General features: G+C 47.5%; 1 protein-coding gene across 5 annotated transcripts in view; it reads right to left on the bottom strand.

Moving 5' to 3' along the window:
* The window catches only part of LOC143013705 (DENN domain-containing protein 5B-like), a 31,481-nt gene that overhangs the window by 10,111 nt on the left and 10,821 nt on the right, over positions 1–10,549 (bottom strand). For 3 of the 5 annotated variants that reach the window (XM_076167362.1, XM_076167366.1, XM_076167363.1), the window contains exons 2-9: positions 7,890–7,949; positions 5,544–5,653; positions 3,530–4,208; positions 2,676–2,863; positions 1,728–2,318; positions 1,384–1,615; positions 729–879; positions 517–607 (exon numbers count right to left, since the gene is read on the bottom strand). In XM_076167362.1, the coding sequence (XP_076023477.1) occupies positions 517–607; positions 729–879; positions 1,384–1,615; positions 1,728–2,318; positions 2,676–2,863; positions 3,530–4,208; positions 5,544–5,653; positions 7,890–7,949 (2,102 nt within the window). The remainder of the gene's footprint in view (positions 1–516; positions 608–728; positions 880–1,383; positions 1,616–1,727; positions 2,319–2,675; positions 2,864–3,529; positions 4,209–5,543; positions 5,654–7,889; positions 7,950–10,549) is intronic. The other 2 variants (XM_076167364.1, XM_076167365.1) reach the window with 1 other exon arrangement.

The raw sequence follows: 10,549 nt of genomic DNA, 5'->3' as shown, positions 1-10,549 counted from the left end.
ACAAACCAGGCTGAGGTTAGGATGCAGAGGGAACGGAACTACAGTGTCAGGACAGGAAGGGGGGGGGGCGAGGGAGGAAGAGGGAGCGAGGGAGGAAGGGGTCAGTGTCAGGCTCCTCCACATACCAGGCAGGAAGCAGAGGCTGATTTTTTAGGTGGCTTGATAAGTGGAGGGGACGCATTGTCCCACTCCCAAAAGGCCATGGAGTTCTGCTGGACCGGGCCCTCGTCCTGCCCGCAGACCCACAAGCAAACGGGACGGGACACAAAGAAGGCAAAAGAGAAAGAAGAAGAAGAAGAAGAAGAAGAGAACAGAACAGGCAGCATGCACATTAACTACAGAACACATGGAGAAACTGAACCAAAGGAGAAACGGAGAGCAGTCACAGAACAAAACACAAACTGATATGTAACTTCATGAGACATGCAGAGATCACATAAAGACATGCAGATCCACTGGAGTGAAAGAAGAAGAGGAGGGCAGGGTGCACTTTAGCTGAGGGAGGCTGGATCGTACCTCTTTCAGATCGTTGTACAGGTTGAGATGATCCGTCTGCTGTCTGCTCCGGTCTTTCTTACGCTGAGATGCCACGGTCCTGTGAGAAAACCTTCACATAAATACAGAAATAAAAACAAATAATGACTCCTGTGTGCCTAAAATTAATCCTATGAGAAGTCAAACTGGAAGAGAGGGTTGTGTGTGTGTGTGTGTGTGTGTCTCTAACTCACTTGTTGTTGGTGGGGCCGTTGTTGAGCACGTCCGCCTGCAGCTTGGGGAAGAAGCCCTGCTCATATTTCCCCTGGCCAATCTTCATATCCAGCAGGTGAGGGTGGATTGCGGTGTGGTCGATCTTCATCAACCTCTGCTCGATGGACTGGGCTGAGGGTAGAAGGCAGACAGGCGGAGCACAGCAGGTTAAAGTTAGGGTTATGTGTGCTTCCATGCCAGTTGGCCAGAAACAAATCTGAGTGTTGAGTTTGAGCTCTGCTGCACATTCAGCACCAATCAGACCAGTGAAGGGAATCCAACCAGCAAATGAGGAGAAAGACACGACCAAACACTTCTGTAGCGGATCAATATGGGAAGACAATGAGAGGAAATGTGTGTGCTTGTAGTTTGTGTGTGTGACAGTGTGATGGAGAGTCAGCTGAGTTGGACAGAGGAGGAAGTGGAGGTTTGTGCTTCCAAAACAATAAAAGAGAAACAAGAGGGGAAGAAGAAATGTGGAGGCACAAGAGACTGAACCTGTGTGTGTGTGTGTGTGTGTGTGTGTGTGTGTGTGTGTGTGTGTGTGTGTGTGTGTGTGTGTGTGTGTGTGTGTGTGTGCGTGTGTGTGTGTGTGTTTCAGTAGGAGCTGTCTGTGTCTCCTGGCTCTGAGCTCACCTGACTCCTTGAGGATGCTGCTCCTCTGGTAGGTGGAGGATCGGAGGTTGGGAGCCCGGACGTTGTAGAGACGAGCTTTATCAACGCGGGCATCGAAGACGCTGAGGAGCGGCTCCTTCTCCTCCCACTGGGACATGATCTTGTTATCTATGAAGGTGGCGAACATCTGCGTCTCTATGAAGTGTGAGAGGAAGGGCAGGTAGGGCTCCGGCTGGTCCGACAGGAACGAGGCCTGGAACAGAGGAGAAGCAGTAAAATCGTTAAGTCTCCAGGGTCGGCCTGTAGTTGTGTGTGTGTATGACTGAGCTCTGCCCAGTCAAGGTGCATTTGTGTTATTCTCTCACCTTGTCAAAGTTGTGCATCTGCTCCCTGTTGGTGAGCCAGGACTCCAGGTCCGGGGCGCTCTGGATGACGAAGGCTTCGTAGTCCGCAAACATGGTGGTGAAGCGGTTGGCGAACACTTCCCTGAGCTGCACACTCAGCGTGGCGTTCCTAAGCTCTTCGTCTTCAGCGGCGGTGCGCTTCCCGAGACCCGCGGCGCCTTGACCTTTGACCGTGGCCCGCAGGGCGTCCACGCGGGCCACGGTCACTCCGGTGCGTTTGGCCAGCGCTTGTAGTCTTTCCAAAGTGGCGTTCCCCTGCAGCAGCTCCAGCACGTCCAGCTTGTCTCCTTGTAGGTTTCCGTTCCGCCCGTCGTCCTCCAGCTCCCTGAGGTCGCTCACCTTCGGCTCCTGGCCTGAGGTGTAAGTGGTCACACTGGGGCTGACACGGGGGCCGGAGGGGGACTGAGGGGAACGACCTCCGTTGGGCGAAACGCCATACTGACGCAGAACATCGCTGAGCTCCTGGATGAACTGGGTCTTATTGGGAAACTGAGGGAAATCCTCTGGAAGCTCGATGTAACGGTTATCAATGTCCACGAAACACAGATTGGCCTGAGAGAGAAGATGCAAGCAAGTCAGAGTCAAAGTGTAACATCACTGACAGGAAATGAAAGTGGATCCAAGGCTGTCGACAGTTGCAGCTGTGTGTGTGTGTGTGTGTGTGTGTGTATGTGTGTGTGTGATATAGAGAACAACAAATGTGGGTCAGTGTGTGATTGATAACAGCAGATTACAGTGGGAGATCACACTAAATCTGATATAATGGAGTTAGCATCACACCGTCAAACAGGATTAAAACAATCTACGCAAACCTCTATAACTCCTATAAACCATTCAAAACCTCATCATAGTGACACTACAAAGGTTTCTGAGCGTTGTCACTTGGAGTGTCACTAGTCCCGACCCTACCTCCTGAGGAAGCTCCAGTTTGGAGCGGTCGGTGCCGTCCTTGGACTGCAGACCCATCAGGTACGGGACGGGGGCGTCCAGGAAATGAAGGAGGGAGGCTGGCAGGATGGGAACATAGACGTGCTGCCACTGGAAGGGGAAGAGCAGCGTGGTGATGCCCTCAGCCACCACCATCAACCGCTGGTAGTCTGGAAGAAACAGAGGATCAACGTGAACATTTTGGGCTTTTCACTTTCAGTATGTGAAGCTTATTTTCTTTTTTTCCTGGGTAGAATAAAACTTTGACCAGGTTAACTTGGGTTAACTTCCCAGACCCTTCTGACCAATCACTTGGCAGTTGTCTTATAAGACTGTGCCTGTCAACACACATACATACAAGAGAAGCTTCAATCATTTAAGTTCAAATCTCAGAGTTAAATAGGGAGAAAAAAACAATAGGAGTTATGATCTGATGGATTCTTTATCACTCTGTATGTTTGTGTTTGTGTGTGTGTGTGTGTTTGTGTGTGTGTGTTGCCTCTGCTATTTCAAAGACACTTGATTAAGGTCAGTGATCCCTGGCTTAGTGTTGACGTCAGTAGCAGGTGATTATGTTGTGCTGAGATGAAAAGGCAGCACAGTGACGCTCCTCTAACCCGACATGTTGTTCCATCTCGTGCTCTCTGTGCAGACATGTAGGGGTTATGAGTCAGATGATGCCTTTGTCTGTCATGGTGTAACTGATTGAACTGCTGAACCATAACGCTTCTGCTGCTCTCTCATTCGTATTCACCAATCATATTTTCTGTTTTACCTGCGACTACCTGAGATTCTGACTTTATTCACAGCAGCACAGCAGGTGTAGTCCTTCTTACCCTGTGAGTAGAGAAGGATTTGCATCTCCAGCATGATGCAGGTGAACACCTGGACCAAGTTCTCCACTCCCAGCATGCTGAAGGCCTCTCCCAGGGGGAAGTCGGCCAGCGGCAGCTCCCCTAGCCTGGGCCTCTGGCAGATGATGGGTCGATACGCTCCGTGAAACTTCAGCGACCGGCCCGGAGAAGGCAGAGGCACTTCGTACAGGATGTTGTGAATGTAGCTCTCCAAAGGTAGTGGGGGGGGCGTGGCAGCTGTGATGGCGCTGTGAAGCTGGGACAGGAAGTTGCGGCAGGCGTGCATGAAAGGCATCGGCGTGATCAGACACAAGGCCTTGGACACATACAAGGTGTCCCGTGATGAGTCATAACCGGCCGTCCTGCAGGGCAGAGAGGAGGGAGACGTGGGGGAGTCGGCCTCGTCTAAGCTGCTGGCCAGAGAGTCCATGCTGGATGAGGAAGAGGAGGATGGCGGGTCGGCAGAGGCGTTGTCTGCATTGTGCATCTGGTAGAGGGTCTGCATGGCCGAGCAGATCTGCCGGTTTGTCACCTCCTCGTAAAACGTGTGAACAAAGCCGTACGTCCGAGAGCCGTCCTCCTTTGTGATGATGAAGGAGTGGAACTGGGGTTCACACTGGTCTGCCTGGGTCCTGAAGGACAGGCCCTTAGGCATGCACAGCTGGAGGAGCACAGGACGACAACAACAGGTGTGAGTCAGAGCATGCAGCAGCTCATCATCACGTCTAGATTAATGTACAAAGATACAAACAAAAAGTAATAATGTCTCACATCTGGGTTTAACCATCTTCTGACAGCAACATGTCTTTAACTTTACCCAAGCACCTAGTTATGCTGCTATAGACCTAGACTACTTCCCATGATGCTCCTCTCTCCTCCTCCCCTCTGTATCTGTGCGTATCCATGTACCATTAATGCTTTTTACCAACTTATCTTCCTCCCCAGAGTTTTCTGTGCTCACAGGTTCTGGAAGTCTGTCCTGTAGAGATGAAGACCCTGCCCCGCTCCAAACTCATGCATTCCTCTGTTATTATCATTAGTCATACTTCCATTATTATCGCCGTTGTTGCTGTGTCTCTCCACCTGTCTCTATCTCTCCTCTCTCTTTCTCTCTGGAGGCAGATCCCTACCGCCCGGTTCTGCTTGAGGTGTCTCACCGTTAAAGGGGAGGTTTGTCTTGCTGCTGTTGCCAAGTGCTTGCTCATGGAGAGATGTTGGGTCTCTTTGAATGCTTCATCTATTAAGTGGCTTGAGATCACGTTTGTTGTGATTTGGTGCTAAATCTAAAAGCTTCTCCTCCTGAAGCCATGTGATGAGGTTAGCTTTGTTATTAGGAGGACAATGAAAAGCTTGTAGGGAACTCTTTTTGAGGAGAGAAGAGCAGGTGATGGTGTTATGAGGAGGAGGATGAGGAGGAGGAGGATGTGATGACAGGACGAAGAGCAGCAAGGTCATCAAAAAAGTAAAGAGAAAAGGTCTGAGAGCCACAGAGAGAGATTATGTTTCTGCCGTCACCAGTGTAAGCTCACAATCAGCTTGGTATTGGGTTTAAGACGCCGCATTGCTGCGTAATGGCCAGTTTCCATGCCGATGTAAGCCAAGAAGCCCAGCTGAATAATTCAGCAGTGTGGACACCAGGGCAGGTGGAAAGAGAGGCACCCTGACCTAATGAGCACAGCTTAGCTCCTACTGACACACACACACACACACACACACACACACACACACAGAACAGGGAATCTGGATCTGAATCATTCTGTTTGTGACAGCACGGCCATCTTATTGATTATTTATTTACTTCTTATTAGAAACCTTGGGTTCAGAGCAGAGCAGATCTCAGAGGATTCTTTCAATGTTTCTGTCTGCTCTGTTTCCCTATAAATGATCTCAAACACATTTCCCATGCACTGCTGGCAATATTGTTGAACTCATTAGTCTTGTTTATATTCAACCACTGGTCTAAACACAGCACACTTGTCAGGAGGAGGCCTCTCACCATGTTGACTGCATCCTGGTCGAAGGGATTCCACTCAACGTTTTCCGGGAAGTGGGCGAGAACTTTGGACTTGAACGTTCTCTTCAGGGGACTCTGCTTAAAGTTCTCCCCTGGACGGACAAAGAAGAGAAAAGGGAATGATGACATCAGCTGTGAAAGTATAGAAACAACAATCCCAACAATCCAAATCCTTTTTGTCAAGAGGAAAAGTACACACAACCTTTAGTGAAACATGTCTATACAGAAAAGACTCATAGTGGTGAAACAAGTGTGTGTAAAATCAATATATACAGATATTCATGATTCATTTCAACACTGATGGTAAAGAAACGGGAGAAAAAAGACATTCATTCACAATTCACACTTTTACATAGAAAAACTGGAAATATTTGGGGTTTTCCAGTTTTTGAATATGAAGAGTTCCAACCCATTGTGCTCTGTTTACATTTATTTGTCCCAGTGAGTAAAGGGAAGTTGTGGGGATCATACTCAAACATGCACCAGCCAGCCAGCCAGGCAGACAGGCAGGCAGACAGGTAGACAGGCAGACAGGTAGCAAATAAAGGACTTAACCTCCATATGTGTGTCTGCTGTGTGAATCTGTTGGAGTGGCGACTGAAACACAGACGTGGCTGAAAATGCGTGTACCTTTAAAATATAAACAAAAGGCCACACTTCCTCTGAAATAAGCTGACTGACAAACTGACTGCAGTAATTGCCACCTTCAGGCCCTTTCTTCTTCTGGCATACTGTATAATTACAGCAGCTCCTTATAAACAGTGTTTGTTCTGCCCTCCTCATCACCCTTCAATGAAAACCTTCACACTGATGCCTCTCTCTGCCCTGGAGGAGGCGGTGAGGAGAGCAGACTGTGAGCGAACACAGGCTGAGGGAGGGAGAAGGACGCTCACTCACTCACTCACTCACTCACTGTCTTGACCCTGACCTTTGTTTATGGTTATTGCTAAAGCCAGAGTGACAGAGTGACTGCAGCCTGACAAAGATGAAGAGTAGCTCATCAGTTATAGCTTGGGGTCATTGTGTGTGTGTGTGTGTGTGTGTGTGTGTGTGTGTGTGTGTGTGTGACTCATTATCTTATATATTTTTGAAGCACCAATTGTAGGAAATCACAGCAATCAAAGCTCTCTGCATCTCTGAATGAGACTCTTCCTCGTCCCAGCTGGTCGTTTGTTCCACTCTCAGGATCGTTATCTGTCGGAGGAGGCCTGACCTGAAACTGAGACGCTGCTAATCCTCCTCCGTTTGAATTAATAATATGCAGTTTATATACTTTATACAAACCTGACCTCAAATACAGACTGTTTTGTTAAAGTCATCATTTAACTGTCACAGGTAGTTATCCTCTCACACACACACACACACACACACACACACACACAGGTAAACTACACTCACTAAGGTGGCATGTTGCTGTGCTGAGGAGTGTGTTTACAGAGCTGTGAGAGAGAGTGGAACGCTCCAATTAAGACGTTTACATTCCTGAATTATTTCATAATCATAAAATCTAGATATGGTCTTGTCAAAATGATGATTTCAATCAATCAACACCATCTACAGTGCCTTTACTGACGGCTCTACAGATCTACAGTTAGGAGTCACCCAGGATACATAACAACATTTATTTGGCAGAGAAATAGAATGTGTGCATATCTTTCATAAGGGTTTAGATAAGAGGGGTGTGTGTGTGTGTGTGTGTATAAATAGCCTGATACAACCAGGGCAGACCAGAGAGGCTGATTTGGATGATAAGACCCAAATAACCTGACCCAAATACTGAGCATCTGCTGGGGAGAAGGAGCAGAGGAGAGGGAAGAGAGGAGAGGGAGAGACGCACAGAGAGGAGGCGAACAAGAGGGGAGACCACACTCAGAGGAGAGGAAAGGTTTACAATGTGTGGAGGCCAATCAGACGTCTGCATTACCCAGACGAGAACATTAACTAGTAGATAAGTAGCTGGTTCTATACTAGATTGGGTATCCACAATATTGAATGCAAAACATGCTAAATGTGTGTGTAACTGTTAGTCTGAAGAGTTGGGATTTGGAACTGAAACGATTAAATCTCCCACCCCCATTGTTTTAAAACCATTATTCCCATTAACATTCATTTCCAAGTGACCTTTTTATAAGCGAGGCTGATCGATGACAGCTTCAACCATTTATACCCCGCAAAGAAAACCCCTGTTGAATTTAAACGAGCTGATCCTTTATCATTCATGTGTGTGTGGAGCAGCTGGCTGAGGAAGGAGGAGCCTCAGTGAACTGTACAAGGTGACATACGTACGTTATGAAGGGAGGGGACAGATGATGTATGAAGCTATTTTACCTGTGGTTGCGGTATCTGGGTCCCTGCCTTGGCGGTCTGCTTCTAGCCACTGGTGCAAAGCTATGAGTGAGGCACATGCAGACACACACACACAGAGGCACAAACACAGAGAGAAACACAGCAATGTCAGAATGGATGCACACACAAAAAAAGCTTATGGATATGAATGACAAGTAAGCACAGCATGGACATGAGAACAAGACACACAGGGCCAGATGTGCCGACACGATGAGTGAGAGTGTTGTTGTGTGTTTGTGATGAACCTGACTCCATCTGGCCCACAGTATCAATGACAAAACAAAACATGGCAGGACATCTAAGCAACGATGGGTTTACTATGAGAGTGTGAGCGATCTGAATGAATAAGAACGTTGCACAAACATGATGAGACTCGCTGCTCCACAGGTGCTGACAGCTTGGAGGAGGAGCTCGATCCCAAACCAGTGTTACATGTTAGTTAACCCAATAAGTTCATGTTAGCAAATGAATCAGATGCGTGGGTTTCCTTGTTTCCCCCCCCCTGACTGAGCACAGGGACACACTGCTGTTAGACAATCAGACTGTAGTATGGATGTGCAGTTAATGTATTAGGTCAAGCTCAGCACTTTCCTGCAGAAGAGAAGGTTCCAGCTGCTGGAGCTTTCACAGCACAGTGACAGAGAATGATCTTCACTGGTCAAAGGGAGAGAATTTCAAACAAGCACATTCCTCCAAATGACTACTTAAAGCCTAAAAGCCTCATAGCCCAACCCTAATAGATCCTGTTCCAGGCATGCAGGAACAAATCAAGTACTGCAGCTGCTTTCTCTACTTTGGATGGAGAGAACAGAAACAATAACAATGGGACATCCCTTACACAATACAGACAATATCAACAAGTCAGGCTGTAAAACTCTCCAAACTCTGTGTGTGTGTGTGTGTGTGTGTGTGTGTGTGTGTGTGTGTGTGTGTGTGTGTGTGTGTGTGTGTGTGTGTGTGTGTGTGTGTGTGTGTGAGAGAGAGCGAGAGAGAGGGAGAGAGTGCAAACACCCAGAAGAGATCGAGTAGCAGTTTGGAATATTGTTTAAAATATTCATAGCAACAACGATGACTTTGCCGGCCAATCCTTCCTTGTGGAGCTGTACAAAGCCACGATGTCATGATGTCATAATGCACAGCTCAGGGTTTACATGCCAACATCACATAAATGGGGCAATTGTTCAAGTATTGAATTTGACATTTCATATGATCAGCAATCTCCAAATGTTGTAACTGTGCTTTGCCTCTGTAAATATAAATGAATACACACTCATGCATTCAAATTACAGAAACACACACAACAACACTTTTTCCCCCCCTTTCTCTTCTTTTCTCAGTTTATGTTCTGAGCCGATTCTTTAGAGATCCTTGTCTCCTCTTCCCTCTTGACGTGGAGTGTCTGGTTGTCATGGGATACCCAGAGAAAAGCAAGCAGCCCAGAGCAGCGCCCCCATTAAGAGTGAATGATGGTGTGGTAGAATAGGAGGGGGGGGGGGGGAGGGGGGGCACAGACCCTCACACTGGACCTCACACCGCTCTCTCCCAACACGGAAAAACAAACCTGCACTGCTGCAACAACAGCTCAATAACACCGGATCAATGTACTTTGTGTCTGTACTCTTCCTCTGCCTCTTCTTCTTGTGTATTCAGAAATATTTGAGTTTTCTACAACAAGCAAGGTTGAACGGGTGTCCAGAACAAAAGCAGAGGAACCTAGTTTAGGACCGTCACCTGCTCCAGCACGATTTGTCTGCGAGCTCTAAGCTTCTATAGGGGTGAATGTACTTGGCTTAGTATAGATCAGCACACATGAACTCATAAATCAATATCTGCTCACTCCAGACATAGATTAAGCAACTGTGAATCATTAACTTAGACATCTTATCTCATTATGTACCTAAACAAAACTATAACCAGAGAGCCTGTGTGTGTGTGTGTGTGTGTGTGTGTGTGTGTGTGTGTGTGTGTGTGTGTGTGTGTGCGTGTACGTCAATACAACGAGCACCGTTCCTCCAATCGTCTCAGAGAGGGAGGAGGTTAGAGGAGGGTTGTTTTGATGAGCAGGATAGGCTCGGGTTTGGGGTAATGGGGTGAAAGGTCAGGGGGAGGATGTAAGGGGAGGGCTGGAGAGAAAGGTAGGAACACTCAGGGTCGTACATCTCAGGGTGCGGGGCAAAGGGGAGGAAAGAGGGGTCGAGGGGACCGGGGTCATTTCACTGAAACCTGCTACTTCACATCATTTAGGAACGCCAGCATTTCTACATCAGAGAAATAAGAAGACTTGGATCAACCAAGTACCCCCTGTATGTTGTGTGCATGTTTAACTTTATCACGGTCAGATCGTGGAGCTGCATCAGTAAACCTGCAGGCTTACAGTGAATCCAGTATTGTTCTCTATCTAATCCTGTTCTCTAAGCTCTAACAATGACGGACACATTTTTGGGCTTCTGTGTTGAGTGCATGTGAGTGTGTGTGTATGTGTGTGTGTGTGTGTGTGTGTAAGCAACCTGCCTGCAGTGTTTCAACACAGACACGTAGGTCTCAGAGTCCTTTTGTCAAAATATAAGAGCAATGATTGTTGTGTTACAGTTAAATATGTGCAAAACCTTCCATTTGCATTGGAGTGCTTCTCTCTCTCTCTC

The sequence above is a fragment of the Genypterus blacodes genome, unplaced genomic scaffold (assembly GCF_046128005.1).
Source record: "Genypterus blacodes isolate CSIRO-AG114 ecotype Tasmania unplaced genomic scaffold, CSIRO-AGI_Gbla_v1 ptg000158l_1, whole genome shotgun sequence".
Classification (NCBI taxonomy): Eukaryota; Metazoa; Chordata; class Actinopteri; order Ophidiiformes; family Ophidiidae; genus Genypterus; species Genypterus blacodes.
The sequence above is the reverse complement of the archived record's forward strand: the minus strand, read 5'-3'. Positions and strand labels throughout refer to the sequence as shown.